General features: G+C 40.4%; 1 protein-coding gene across 2 annotated transcripts; it reads left to right on the top strand.

Moving 5' to 3' along the window:
- Positions 1-2,751: 2,751 nt before the first annotated feature.
- Positions 2,752-12,490, top strand: LOC146561097 (uncharacterized). 2 transcript variants are annotated; one of them, XM_085296868.1, is made up of 16 exons: positions 2,752-2,985; positions 6,344-6,414; positions 6,507-6,587; positions 6,674-6,730; positions 6,821-7,015; positions 7,201-7,314; positions 7,556-7,601; positions 7,757-7,847; positions 7,946-8,087; positions 8,189-8,293; positions 8,822-8,915; positions 9,030-9,069; positions 9,171-9,248; positions 9,372-9,474; positions 9,575-9,696; positions 9,825-12,490. In XM_085296868.1, exons 1-16 carry the CDS (start codon positions 2,928-2,930, stop codon positions 9,958-9,960), a joined length of 1,533 nt encoding a protein of 510 aa, XP_085152994.1. In that variant the 5' UTR covers positions 2,752-2,927; the 3' UTR covers positions 9,961-12,490. The 2 variants fall into 2 exon arrangements, with proteins under 2 accessions (XP_085152994.1, XP_085152995.1); XM_085296869.1 differs by having other exon boundaries at positions 2,753-2,985; positions 9,033-9,069.
- The last annotated feature ends 2,777 nt before the right edge of the window (positions 12,491-15,267 follow it).

Here is a 15,267-nt window from a genome sequence, read left to right as displayed (position 1 = left end):
TGCAAATTAAAGTTGATTTTTCTTTTCCACACCCTGAAAGGATATTCTTGGGGGATACAGGAAATACAGGATACAGGAAAAGAAGGCCGTCGCTTCCCTGAGCAAAGACCACAACATCACTGTTTTACCAGCTGATAAGGGGAGATGCACCGTGGTCCTAAACACTACAGATTACCATACAAAGATCACTACTCTCCTCAGTGACAACAATACCTACGAAGCCTTAAAGCGAGACCCCACAAGCAGCTACAAAAAGAAAGTTATAGCTTGCCTTCAAGACTTTGAAAAGGACAAAATTATTGACCGCCTTACATATCACCGCCTTTACCCAGGGGATGCCATACCCTGCATCTATGGACTTCCTAAAATCCACAAGGAAGCTGTCCCACTCAGACCCATAGTCAGTAGCATAAACTCAGCCACTTATAACATTGCTAAACACCTTGCTACCATCCTTGCTCCTCTCGTGGGGAACACCCCACACCACATCAAGAACTCCACCGACTTCACCGACAAGGTCCAGAAACTTACCCTGGATCCAGATGAAACCATGGTGTCCTTTGATGTAGTCTCTCTCTTCACTTGCATACCCACCACGGAGGCCGTGGAGACTGTCAGAAAACGACTACAAGAAGACAGCTCCTTGGAGGACAGGACCAACTTCACACCCGATCAGATCTGCACACTGTTAGACCTCTGCCTCACCACTACATATTTCAAATACAACGAAGGCTTTTACAGACAAAAACATGGCTGTGCCATGGGCTCCCCCGTGTCACCTATTGTAGCCAACCTTTACATGGAGGAAGTGGAAAGGAAGGCTCTTGGCTCTTTCAAAGGAAGAGTACCCAGCCACTGGTACAGATATATGGACGACACCTGGGTCAAAATCAAGACACAAGAAGTGGAATCCTTCACTGCGCACATTAACGCTGTGGATAAAAACATCAAGTTCACCAGGGAAGACACAAAGGACAACTGTTTGCCTTTCCTGGACTGCGCTGTGCACATTGAAGAGAACGGCAAACTCAACATCGAAGTTTACCGGAAGCCCACACACACGGACCAGTACCTCCTCTTTGACTCCCACCAACCTGTAAATGCTCTTTCCAACCTGTAAATGCTCTTTTGCACAATATTATTACTAGATATATTATATATTATTATTATTATTTTTTTTATTTTTTTTTTTGCACTAACTTGTCTTGTAGCACCTTGGTTCCTGGAGGAACGTTGTTTCGCCTCACTGTGTATTTTTAAACTGTATATGGTTGAAGTGACAATAAAGTTGAACTTGAACTTGAACTTGATCACCCTTTGGAACACAAACTTGGAGTAATTAGGACCCTACACCACCGGGCAGAACATGTTCCCTCTAAGCCTGAAGGAAAAAAGAAGGAACACACACATGTAAAGGAAGCACTCAAAACGTGCGGCTATCCTAAATGGGCGTTCTTAAAGTCAGCAAAGAGGCACAGAAAAGAAGACCAGACACCAGCGAGGGAGGACAGACGCAACAACATTGTCATCCCCTATGTAGCCGGTGTATCAGAGAAACTCAGGAGAGTTTTCTCCAAGCACGACATCCCAGTGTATTTCAGACCCAGCAACACGCTCAGACAAAAACTGGTTCACCCGAAAGACAAAACGCCAAAACACAAACTTAACAATGTGGTGTATGCTGTACAGTGCAGCGAGGAATGCTCAGACCTCTACATTGGAGAGACCAAACAGCCACTTCACAAGCGCATGGCACAACACAGAAGAGCCACCTCCACAGGACAAGACTCAGCAGTCCATCTGCATCTTAAGGATAAAGGACACTCTTTCGAGGATGCCAATGTTCACATTTTGGACAGAGAGGACAGATGGTTTGAAAGAGGAGTGAAAGAAGCCATCTATGTCCACTGTGAGCGACCATCTTTGAACAGAGGCGGGGGTTTACGACACCAACTCTCTGCCATCTATAATCCAGTTTTGAGATCCCTTCCCAGACGACTTAACGCCCACTCACATCCTGGGCCATCTGACCTCAGGAATTCGCATGATAAGGTGGGGCCAGGTTTCACAATGAACACACCCGAAACTCTGGCTGATTGGGACCCACACCCAGTTTCACACCTTGGCTCAGGCGATTAGAGGAGCATCAGGGGGTGCTTTTGTCCCTCTGTGGGGGGAAACTCCCACTAGGTTTATATCTGGGACTCTCCACCATTTGACCTTAGAACTGAAGAAGCTTCTCGGATGAGAGGTGAAACGTCTTCAAGTAACTTAAAGAAGTCCAGACGCTTTTCTTTGCAAGCTCCTTTGACTACGATGACCTGGATGACTGAGAACCTTCACAGACATCTTGGGGGTTTTCTTCTTCTTCTTCTTTTTTAAAAAATACATCCATTTACACTGAGATTATATTACAGCATGAGTGAGCTATTAACTAATAATTTTTTTAAATAATTAATTTATCACAACTGCCCCAATAAATTAACAATGACATAAAATTAATATTCAACAGGAGTGAAATCAACTTATTAGTTTCGCGTGTGGCTCTTTGGGAAAGTTGTGTTAGTGGATAGTAAATGAGTGTATCTTATAATATTTGCATCTGTTTATAATCATTATAATAATTAAACATGCTATTGCATTAGATATTAAACCTAACGCTGTTAACGTTATTTAAACACGTGGTCCATTGTTAAGCCATTCTCTGATAAGGTCTCAGCCGTTTAGAAATCAATAACAGTGTCATGTGCCTTTAAGACGCCAGTCAGGGTGGACCCAACGTCGGCGTTAGACGCTCAGGAAGTGGATTAAACCACCAAAGATTCCCGCAGATTCGATACCGATTGTCCCAATGTTAGATACGTGTTCGTGCTAACCTGAACGTTTGGCCGAGCACGTTTATGGGCTATTTAGGACGATAATGCTGGATGGTTGCGCTCATGAAAATCACCAGGGATATATGCAGGCTGTTGGGACTCGGGAGCGGTAAGAATTCTCTTCCACTTTTCGAAACTTTCTAAACTGGTTAGATCGATCACGGACGTAATAACGAAACGCGTGTGACACGGCACATTTGGAGGACAGCTAACTCGTGAGTTACATAAACGACGTGATTGTGATATTGCTTCCCATTTGTGTTATCCTAGTGATCAAACTGAGCTCTTGGTCAAACAATGAAACTTCTCTTGGCAGTTACACCCTCGCCTGTACCGCTTCCAAGTTTGCGCAGTAAAAAAAAAAAAAAAAGGAAAGAGTTCTCAGAAAATCCAAAACGCTCTCTTACACTTTCTCGCTCACGAAGCAAATAGTTATAAAGTTTACAAGCTGAAGTACACCATGTATAAAAGACAGAGATCAAGTAATGTGTGCTATAAAAAAGCAAAACAAAGATAAATGCATTCTTCGGTGCGTGTTAGTGTGATAACAATGTCTTAGATAGGGGCACATGCCCCACAGCACAGAACGAGTTTATACGCAGATTGAAAGTATTGTATGAGCTTAAAACATGTCTTTAAATAACGTGTTATGTTCCCACATGTTCCTCTTCTTCGCTTAACATGTTAACAGGTTGGCTTATGTGTGGCTCCTCTCTACAGCTGCTGATCTACACACCTTCATCGACATTTAAAAACTTTTAGGCATGCCTTGCCAACTTTAGCATTACTTAGTATTTGAGTACACATCTGGTGTGAGTAATCCTATTAGCATTTATGGAAAGCGTGGGAATATTAGATGAGAAATACACACAAACAAAATGGGATGAATAAAGTATGTGTTGTAGCAGGCAGCAGTTTCAAATTATGTTTATTTCTTAATATATGAATGTGGGAATTCCCGAGTTTATCATCCAAAAGTAGGGAAATATCTATTTGCAAAAGAGACTGGTTTGCATTCCTTCATTCTTAGATCCAGATCCATACACCTCTGTGAAGGTGTAATAAAGAGCTTAGATACTACAGAACAGTGAAAGATTTCTAGCATTTTTTTTAACAGTGTCAGTTAGTAATCTCACTGATGAAGCAGTTCAGTTAAAGTGCTATAGACTTGGTTTCCTGCCACTCCAACCATTACTGGCTTTGCAGTGGTAGTGTGAGAGTCTGTAGGTGGTGCATATGCTTAATTCTCGTAACTGTTCCCAGAGTGAAGGTGTGGATATATAGCCATACCTGGAGAGGTGAACGAGGGTCATTGTGGTTATAGACTGCTGCGTCAATTTTTCTTTTAGCTGTAATAGTGATTCTGTATTGTTCAGAGCTCTCTGTTAGCATTTTAGAGGAGGTGGCACTCTCCACCTTTTACTTTTTATCTTTTTTGCTAACACTTTTTTTGTGTGCTCACATAACTTTTATGCCAGTACACAGTAGGGTTATGTTGAACCTGCTAATGCAAAGAAAGCTTTGCTGTGTCAAACTGGCTTTGTAGTGTACCTCCCCTGAGATCTTTAATGATTTTTCTTCTGTTGATTTCTGATGTAATGCAGTTGTCTTCACTCAGTCTCACGCAGAACATTTGTGCCTCGCAGCCATGTACTCTGCAAAAAACAAAACGTGTGATTGTTTCTATTTCCTACATTGTTTACATGTTTCTGTGTTTAACTGGTTTACACAACCACTTAAAACCACTGGCATATGATTAAGCAGTGCCTGTTTGAATAATAAGGTCATGCTTTCATGAAGAAAAGTGTGGACCTGTGCAGTTTATTTTCTTGTTAGTCCTCCAGCCTGTGATGGTACGTGATTATTTAGCATTCCTGTGGAAAGAGCTCACCTTTCAGCTGTACACTAATTTAGGAAATTTCCTTGAAGTGAAGAAACAGAGGCTCTCTTGTTGCTCGTGCCTACCGATCTTGTATCACTTGTGTTTTTGGAGGACATTCCAGTATGGTAAAAATTTTTACCAACGGCCTGGTTCAAATGAGATGGAGTTGTTAACAGTGCTTATTTCTTGACATTTGAGCAGTGAGTCAGGCGCACACAACTGAAATTCCTTGCTGTCACTATGCATCCTTGGAGGCGCATTGTGATGACAGACTGGCTCTTTAACAAAGCCAGTGAGAGACATTTATATGTGAAGACACCCCCCCCCCCCCCCCCCCCCCCCCCGGATGTACTTGAATTCCAATTCCATACAATTACAGTGACTTTTATTTTCCTATGTTTTTTACATATTGTTTAAAATATGGACAGCACCACTAAAGGACAGGCATACACAGAATCAGGAAGTTGAGTAGCTACTTGGTGTGTCTAGTTTTGTTGTATGAAATTCATAACAGTTGAATGTAAAGTGTAAAACTCTCCTGTCAATGCTTCACAAGTCACAACATGAGTAAGAGACCAAGTATGGGATTTGTCACTCTCTGGAAATCTTTGCTCATCAAATAGAAATATGACACCACATGTATTCCGGCGTAGTCCACTACTTTGCTTCCTTTTGTCTTGTCGTGTGTCTGCTGCAGTTTGACCTAAACGACTACAGTTTTGGCTTGATCAAATAAGCTGCCCCCCCTCCCCCAAGCGTATGTACACAAAATCCCACATTTAGAGCAGTGGCTTTCCTTTTTTCCCCCTCTTCTCAGTACTCCAGCTTCTCAGAAAGCAGTACTCAGGGCAGCTGTATGTGTTGTGTGGCGGGCTTGTGGCAGTGCTAAAGATAATTATTACTAAATGCCTCTCAAAGAAACAACCTGATTTGGCGTCTCTGAGCAATTTTCAGTTCTGTTTCCTTTATTTTATTTTACATGCTTTTCCTGGTGGTTCATATAAGAAAGGATTACATAATCCTTCCTGTCTCCACCCAGTGTTGTTTAAAAATTTGGCACATCATCACTGGTCATTGTGGTTAGACCGGAATATAAATGAGACAGGCTAACCTAACACACAGAGGACTCTTTAATATAACACATTAAGGTAACTTGAAAATGTTGGAACAGAGTTTTTGTACTCTCCTTTGCTGCAGGGGATGCCTGCTGCTTGCTTTTAACCTTTTCTTGGTTGATAGAGGCTGAAATGAGTAAAGGAAAGAGAAGCGTGCGGTCATATTAAACGATGGTTCTGCCCATCTCGTCTCATATTACACTATGCATTTTCACAGAAAGTCTTTTCCCTTTTCCCCTGACAGGGAAGGAAATTTTAAATGGCGTGTCAAGCTATGTTGCTGAGTGGGGTGGTGGGGAAGAAAAGTGTGTCCTTATCTAGCTACATTCTGATGATTATTATTTTTTAATACAGTATGGCTCATAGGAACAAGAGTGTAGCTGTTTCTTTAAAAAAAAAAAAAAAAAAATATATATATATATATATATATATATATATATATATAATTTCATTTTGTGTATTTCCTGAAGGTCCTGTGGTCCAGGAGGAGCAGATGGACTGTGGTGCTACAAACCCTGACCCAAGTGCCACCATTGCGCAGGTAAACAATTGGTGTCAGGCTCACAGGACCTAGTGAGGACTGTAAGGGTGAGGACATTAATGATCCATTTCTCTGAATGTTTGGTTTTCTAGGATGCATTAAATGGAGAGGAGGAGTTGAGTGATGAGGAGAAAGCAAGACGGAAGGCAGAGCGACGCAAAGCCAAGAGGAAGGTGAGAGGAAAAGCCTATCTTGCTGGAAATCTATATGTCAAAGGATGTCATTCGTTTTCTGAAGTGTACCTGTGCATCCATTTCAGCGCCGTCGAAAACGTAAGAAGCAGGAGCAAAATAAGCAAAATCACAATGCTGAACAGGTAAAGATTTTAATATTCCCCTTGGAAGCGCACCCTCCTTTAGCCTCTGTGGGGTGAAAATCTAAATATTCAGCTCTTCCTCCACATTAGGATGACGAAGAGGATGGAGGTGCAGAATCTGAACTAGACGAGAGCGATTCCGAAGCAGAAGTTGGGGGTGAAGACGAGAAACAAAGGGCGCAGAAAGAAGAGGAGGGGAAATCGGAGGCCTGCTCTAAAGATCTTGCTACTCCTGCTATTGCTCCTTCAGGATATCAGGAGACCCAAGCCAGATCTGCTGAGGAGGTTGGGGCACTACACTAGTTTATTATCCATGTGTGAATAAGCCATTGTTTTTATTTTTAGTCATTAGCTATCATCACAGGCCTCAAGACAATGAATTAATAGAAGCGTTTCAAGTGAAAGCCTGTGTGCTTGTAGGCCTGGATGGCACATGATTTAACACTAGTGTCTGACTTTGTGTCCCACAGGAGCCAGAGTGGGATGTCAGCAGTGCCTTCTTTGCAAATGCTGCTAGCCATATCAAACCCAAAGGATCAAGTCGAAAGTCCAAAGAAAACAAGGAGAATGAAGCCAGGAGAGAGGTGAATGCTAACAGATGGTCTAAGAGAAGCAGCTATAGCAAAAACGCCCATATATAATAGTTCTTGCTGAGGTGGTGTTCCTGTGTTAGTTCAAAGTCTGATATGTGGGGAAAGTGGACTATGGACCATGAAAGATTTGATGAAAGCTGTGTGTGTGTTTGTAGTGTAAATACACATTTTCATGAGTATAAAGTGATGAAAATGATATATATACTTTTTTTTTCTTCTTTGTTTTGTTCAGACAAATGGAACTGACACCATGACCAAGAAAAGTGCATCACTGACAGGTAAAGAATTGAAACTTTAAAAGTTATTCATGGAAATGGAAACAAAGGCTTCGAGGACATTGATTACACATTCATTCTGAAAGCATGTCAGCATACAGCACTGCGGTCATTTGAGCCTTTGGGAATGTTTAAAAACAAATCTTTATGTCCTGCAGAAAAAGGGATAAAGCTGGTGCAAGAGGGGCAGTATGCACAAGCAGCCAGTATGTTTACAGAAGCCATAAAATGTGATCCCAAAGATTACAGGTACAGCTTCTGTGGTCACGACTTGGGCATTACAAAAGAAATGCACATTTCACATAATATTAATTCATTTATTTATTAATTTTTTTAATGTCGTGTAGATTCTTTGGGAATCGCTCTTATTGCTATTACTGCTTGGAGCAGTATCCTCAGGCCCTGGCAGATGCTGAACGCTCCATTCAGCTGGCCCCAGACTGGCCCAAAGGATACTTCCGCAAGGGCAGTGCCCTCATGGGCATGAAGGTTGGTACAAGCTTGTAATAGCTTGTAGTCGAGTAAATAATCTACCGAAAAAGCGTTAAGCATTAGTGTTAACTCACTCACTCACTCTGTGTGTGTTGTAGCGGTACAGTGAGGCAGAAAAGGCTATGGAGCAGGTGCTGAAGCTGGACAAAGACTGCGAGGAGGCTGTCAATAATCTATTTAACTGCAAAGTGCTGCAGTTAATGGTAACGCCTACACACAAAAGCTCTGTAGATGTGACACGTATTATTTGTATGCCTTCTCCCAATGACAGCTGTGACCCAAGGAAGTGCTTTTTTTCTTTTTTCTTTCAAGTTCCTCTTTTCCACTATTAGAGGCATTTTGGCACAAACATTTGCTCGATGAGCCGACTGGAATTTTGGTGTCAAGGTCACAGTGAACTAAAATCAGTCTACTTCTTGTTAGTCTGTTGTATTAGGATTGCTTTAAAGGGATTTTTTTTTTTTTTGGTAAACATTTGGCACATTTACTCACACTTGGCAATGAACTGCTTGGATTCTGTACTCAGAGGTTAAGGTCGCTGTGACCACCTCAACACACAATTTATTTATTTTTTTATTTTTGCCATAACTAAGAAATGGATAAGATGCCATAAAGCCATAATGTTCAAGGATCAAGTGTACACAGCCATGGTTGTAAAGTCTCTGCCAAATGGCAGACGGATGGCATACACCCTTGTGGTGGTAATTTGAGTTTCTCTCTTTCTTCCTCAGGAACTGGGCTTTGAAGAAGTGCAGAGTGTCTTGCTGTTAGATAGATTTTCAACAGTGCAGGGTGTTCTGGCATATTATTCTGAAGCAGCCAAAAGTAAGGCCAAAAAAATGACCAACAGTTTTTCTTCTGGATCAAATAAGTTTAAAGCAAAAATCATACAACTGATTTTCCGATGTATTCTCTTGTTGATGCTTTTTCTTTCCTCAGCAGCAGCTGGGAGCACAGATTCATCTGTTGTGCAACCAGGGTAGGTGACTGTAATTGAGCAGTCAAAAATAGAGTTGTTGATGAATTAGATTTTTTTTTTTTTTTTTTAAAGCACTCTTGGTGACATTCTCTCTCTTGCAGAACTCCCTGTCAATCCCTCTGGGTGGGAAATGTGACAACTGAATTAACTGAGAAACACTTAAGGGACCTTTTTAAAATGTAAGATCCTATTCTGGTACAAAATGCTATCATTTAAACACAATATCCCTATACGAAAAATGTGGGGAGCTAAGTTAAAACTGCAGTTGTTGACTGGTCTGCTTGTGTCTCCTTGTATTGAAGGTATGGTGAAATTGAGAGTATCCGTGTGCTGCATGAGAGATTCTGTGCCTTCGTTAACTTCAGGGATGCAAGCATGGCTGCTCGTGCCATGGAGAAACTAAATGTAAGTGCGTTTTTGTTGTTTCTCCTTTGTCAGCATTATTATTTTCATAGCACCAGTTATTGCCGTGGGGTTAGATGTGTATATGTGCTTGCTGTCACAGGGTCACTGTATTGAAAACACTCGTTTAGTGGTGCGCTATCCTGACCGCCGCACTCAGAGGTCCCTTCCTATTCCACTCAAGACTTGCCTCCCTGTCACACAGCAGGGAGGCACAGCTGCTGGGTGAGACGCTAACTGGCTGCTCTTTTAAAAACTCTAGTTAAGAAAAATAATAATAATGATGATGATAATAATCATGCAACAGGACTGCAGTTTTATAACTAATGTGCAACCTGTATGTCTCTACCCAGACCCCGAAGACGCGGCCCGGTTAACGGAGATGAGTGTTACTTCTGGAGAACCACTGGCTGCCATTTTGGGGAGAAATGTCGCTACAAACACATTCCTGATCAGAAGGGCAAGGACAGGAAACCTTGGCAGCCTTGAACACAGTTTACTCTCTGCCTCATTACTGAAAAAAGAAACCGGGATACGCCGACTGTGCCAATGGGACTGGTTCTTGCCGCACAAGGTTCTCTGGGCTAAAAATATTTACTGTGGCAGACTGGATAAGAATGGCTAAAGGTTCAGAGCCAGCATTCAGGTTCTACTGGAGGGGGGGTAGTCACATGTACCACAAAGGATTTGGACCATGAAGGTTTATATTCTAACGAAAGCCCAGAGTGGATAATTTTTTTTTTTTTTTTTTTTTTTTTTAGTAATAGAAGATTATCTAGAAGAGGGCAACAAAACCAGCTGGTACAGCTTTTGAATAAAAACCGTCATATTCACAGCCTTTTATGGGACATGGGATTTTATTCTTTCTTCTAAGAGGAAGAACCTAACACTTCAAGCAAACAACATAAAGAGGACGTGAAACTGCCTTTGTCTGTCATCCGAAGAAAACTAAAAGCTCTGCCATGTATGGTAGTAATGAAAGGAATACATGTGGATGTCGTTGTCTTTGGGACTTTCCTTCTTTGGAAATTTCCGTCACAAACCAGTGTCCTCCCCCCCCCCCCCCCCCCCCCCCCCTTTTTTTTTTTTTTTTTTTTTTGTTTCTAAGTAAAATTTAATTGCCATATTCTAACTATTGAGGCATATCCCATGCCCCAAACAGCTCATAGCTCGCTTAGGTCTGCAGTTATTGCTGGGGCTTCATTCCTACTTGTTCATGTTCCAGTACTGAAACATTGTTCATGATACCAAAGACATACCTGACATTTAAGTACCTCACCTATGCAGATGAGGATTTTTGTCTTGCCAATAAGCTACAGAAACCCAGAGGCGATGCCCTTTTGCCCTATGTAGCCTTACAAATGATCTTATGTGGGCGAGTGATTATAAATACAATGATTTGACTTGAAGGACTGCAAAGTTCTATGCATCAGTGCATGGATTAGGTTTATATTCAACTTTAGGTTTATTTTCACCAGTTGGCTGTTTTTTTTGTTTTTTGTTTTTTGTTTTTGAAAGATTGAATGGTTTCACTGCAGGAGTTTTCTTGACATGTTAGTTGAGATTCCTTGTCCATAGAAAAAGTAAAAGCAACACTTGACGTAATGTAAATGCTGCTTTTATAAAGGCTGTAGTCTTTAGTTTTATTTTTGTTTGTTTTTTTTAGTCTGTCTCCAAGATGGATTTTTAACCTCTTGGCAATTTTAAGCCCAAAATGTTTGATGTTCGGAATTGCATGAAGCTTCTGTTGTGAAGTGCTTCCGTGCTGCAGACTTGTCTCTGCTTTGTGGACTGCAGGAGATCTGTTTTGTGGACCCAATTCAAACGTCAAACCTTTGGTGTTGTTGTTATCGTTGTTGTTCTTATTATTATTGTTATTATTATTATTATTATTATTATTGCTTTTTCTCAGCAGGAGAATGTTCTTCTTGCTTTCTTGGTACATTTGCATTGTAAACATGCAAAGTTCTTTACATCTATGCAAAAAGTCCTGAACTGATTGTCAGTTCTGTGTCAGAAATACACACCACTTCTTGAAAAGAGGAAAAAAAAATAGTAATGTACGCACACAGTTTAAAATCATACACTTATTGTTTGAACCTTGAAAACCAGTGTTTTAAAGTTTTGGGCCTCCTATTTCAGTATTTTAGTGAACTGAAGGATCTGATGGGTCTGCATTAACACGGCCTCATTCTTTCAATAGTTTTAACACTAGACCGTGCATTAAAGCCTATTAGCATCTGTTTGTGTCATTTAGTAGAAAACAGATCTTGTTTAAGTCCACACTACGTTCACTTGTAAACTATGCATAGCAGTATTTATTTTTCTATTTATACTTTTTTTTTTTTTTCCCCCCATGTTTCCTGTATTCAACATATCCTGGGAACTGAATTTACCTTTTATTTACTGGCCATATTGTCTTTTCACTTTCTGGCCAGTTAATGAACCTCTTTCAGGTCTCTGCTGCTTAGTTCTGGCTTTAAGAGCAAACTTTAAAAAAAAAGAAAAAAAGGTGCAAATACTGTCACATGCCGCGCTTCTGCTTTTCTTGTGTTGCTTTCGGTCTTGTGGCTGGAACTAGTGAAAAAGGAATTGGACACCAAAAGTTAAGAGTGCATTTGTCTGTTTGGCCCACTTGCTCAGTGCTTTTTGTGATCTCAGCTGTTAACTACGGTTTCATATTCCACTTAATTTTATAGATAAGTTGTGTTTTGTTTTGTTTTTTTGTGTTTTGTTTTTTGTTAAACTAGAATATTTTTAATTGAATAAATATTTCACACGAGAAAGAATTTTATTTTAATGCTTGTTTAGAGTATGCTTAGTCTCTTTACCTTGTTTCAAACTATTTCAGCAAAATGTGTTTCTGATTATACAATACACATTTATAAACAGAGCACTGCAACCTAATCTCTACAATATTTTGTATTATCATTACTGCACAGTTTAAAAAAAAAAAAAAAAAGAGGGGGGGAAGTTTTTTTTTGTTTTGTTTTTTAATAAAGGAATTTGAACCACCTATCCCACCTTTCTGAGTGTCTACATGAGTAATGAGATCAACTGGTGGGGGTGGAGGGAGGAATACCAGAGGTATGTACTTAGTGCCTTCCACAAGGTGGCAGAGTTGTACTTGTAAGCTTTTCACTGACGTACAATCATCAACATGACCATCCTTTTGCCTCAGTTGGACCTCCAGAAACCAACATGTAAATTTGAGTCATTCCTCTTCCTGGAAACCAAAACCATGACATGGTAAATCTAATCGGGCCAGGCTGGAGTGGGGAAACTATGGTAACCATCTCATCATTAGTAGGAGACCTTTACATGGCGAACATTACATTTAGACCAGTGGGAAGTCACGATTGCACTAAGGAAGTGTATGTGTTTTGTGGTGGTGGTAGGGGGGGCATTATCATTATGTAACTGATGACATTTTTAATAGAGGAACTGAGCCTGATGCCACCGATAACTTAAACTGCAAAATTAAAATGACTCATATGTTCAAGGTTTATTAGGATGAGTAGTACTCAGGGTGCAGTAACAGTTGTTATAATGCATTTAAGAGTTTTTGAGGCAACCCTGACAAAGTGAGGTTATATCAGCTTTGGCAAAAAGACATTTTCAGGGAAATCTTGTGTCCCAAGAGTTTTACTCATTTTAGGATCCTAACTGAGTGAGAAGTACTAGCATAGAATCTCTAAATACTTAGAAAGGAAGGACTGGTGTTTTCTTTCTTACCACAAGACACAATGGACCATAGTGACACTGTTACAAAAACAAATGATCAAAATAACTGAGAAGTGATCATATCATGTAAACAGCAGCATTTTCCATCTGAAGCCACAATTTGCTAATGCAGAATATGCATTTGATTTCCAATAATTTGTTGAACCCAAAGGTGAACATTACAGTACAGCAATTTATTAAAGTCTGCTTGTTATGAAGTTGTTGGCCCCTGTGAAGGACTTTCTAATGCGGGTTTAAAAAAAAGAAAAGAAAGACATCAGTATTAAACTTGTCAGTGTGTTGTTGTCTTATAACTCAGTTACTCTTTTTGGGCATTGCTGTATTTCCAGTCTTTAGGATTACTAACAATTTTTTTTTGGGACATTGGGACAGTGTGGTTTCAATGCAATAGATCCATGTCAGCAACATCTGTAATTACATTATTAAGTAGTCTAGAACATGACAAGTTGGACTGGAGTCCTTATGAATTCTCATTTGCATCTTTTCTTGACATCATGATTTTCTTTGAGGCCAAGAAAAAGTTATTAGGAGACGACAAAGAAGTTAATGATATCCTGAAATTTTAAATTCCCCTAATTGTATCAATTATATCAATGTAGAGTACCCACTTAAAACTGTCGTTTTTAGCTGTATGAATGTCTGAAAATGATTTTCTTTCTTACAAGAGATTTAACCTAAATCTGTCGAGCATCAAATTTGACCTACTTTTAAATCATCGCACTTACCATTTTTCATTCCATGCAAACATGGCCTTAGTACTGAAGTCAGCCTATATTTAGCTTTCTGTACTCTCAACCCCACAACCTGTACAGCCCATACTCTATACATTATGAGCAGAGGCCTACACGCGCCTGTCGCCAGCTAAAAGTAAAAACGTTACGAAAGCCTGGAGAGACGGCAATGGGGGTGAACATGAGGAGGTGCTGTCATTTGAAAAGGCACTTGTTTATTGTTGGAGAGCATGTATTTATTTCATGCCTCCACAGATTGTGGGTAAGGGCAGAGCCGACTCGGTCGCTGTAATTAGAGAGGTGAAGGGAGAGAGAGAGTGCTCTGCCACAGAGACCTGCTTCACTCAAATATTCATAGTCCTATGAGAGCTGTGTAACACTCTCACTAGCACACCCCCCCAATGAAAGTATTGGCACATAGGGAGGGAAACCTGTCTAGTCTGGTTTAATTAGTCTGATATGCAATCATGCATCATAAATTATAATGAAAGGATGCCGCGCTCAGCAGCAAGTTTTATTTTTTAACCTAAGTAAACCCCTATTTCCTTTTTCCTTTTCTTCTTTTACGTCTCTTTTTCGTCTCTGTCGGCCTTGGAGGTCCCTCTGATTTGGCCCCGCTAATAGGGGGTCTGCTCTTCCTGTTCAGTTTTACCAGTCAGGGAGGGACCTCCATTTCGCCACCCAGTCACACCATCTCTAGCACACACAAACATTTCAATTATAGCATCAGTGGTTACATGTGAACACATGAATAGGCGCACATTGTAAGGAACGTGTGAATCCTTTTGAGCTTGCTGGAAATCTGCATACGGCGTTTTTTACGGTTGGGCTTGATGTTTTGGTTCCTAACCCTCTTGTTATAACTGAAATTTTTCATGTCTATGAATAAACCTTGCTCCCCTGAAAAACATGCCCACCAACATTTATTTAAAAAGTGAAAAAGGGTTTATCAACAAAACACCTCGAGGCTAAAAATTTCCATACAGCTAAATTTATCCCCAATCTTCCCAAAAATGACTCAAGAAATAAATAAACAGGTTTCAGACCTGCAAACCAATAGTACACATGTGGGAGAAACCTAAACCCAAATCAGGACCGAGCATGAAGTGTTTAAAAGCCATAAACTGAACATTTTCCCTTTCTTCTGGATCTACACTGATGGGTTAAAGCTTTATGCTTTCTACACCATGATGATAGGTTAGACTATAGTAACATACTCCTGGTGGTATGGCGTATTCTCATCAGTCACGTTCACCATGGCTATGGTAGGGCTGGGACTATTTTAGATTTGGTGGTTTGTGGCCATCTCAACAAGGAAATA

The sequence above is a fragment of the Mchenga conophoros genome, linkage group LG13, assembly GCF_057382185.1.
Source record: "Mchenga conophoros isolate Kocher_MC1m ecotype Shallow Benthic linkage group LG13, M_conophoros_male_GT1.1, whole genome shotgun sequence".
NCBI lineage: Eukaryota > Metazoa > Chordata > Actinopteri > Cichliformes > Cichlidae > Mchenga > Mchenga conophoros.
This window is presented reverse-complemented; position numbering and strand designations above follow the sequence as displayed.

Coding starts and splice junctions, on each gene's coding strand:
- LOC146561097 (XM_085296868.1), top strand. CDS start 2,928: ATGGTTGCGCTCATGAAAATCACCAGGGATATATGCAGGCTGTTGGGA. Junction 2,986..6,343: donor GCTGTTGGGACTCGGGAGCG/GTAAGAATTCTC, acceptor TATTTCCTGAAG/GTCCTGTGGTCCAGGAGGAG. Junction 6,415..6,506: donor CAAGTGCCACCATTGCGCAG/GTAAACAATTGG, acceptor TTGGTTTTCTAG/GATGCATTAAATGGAGAGGA.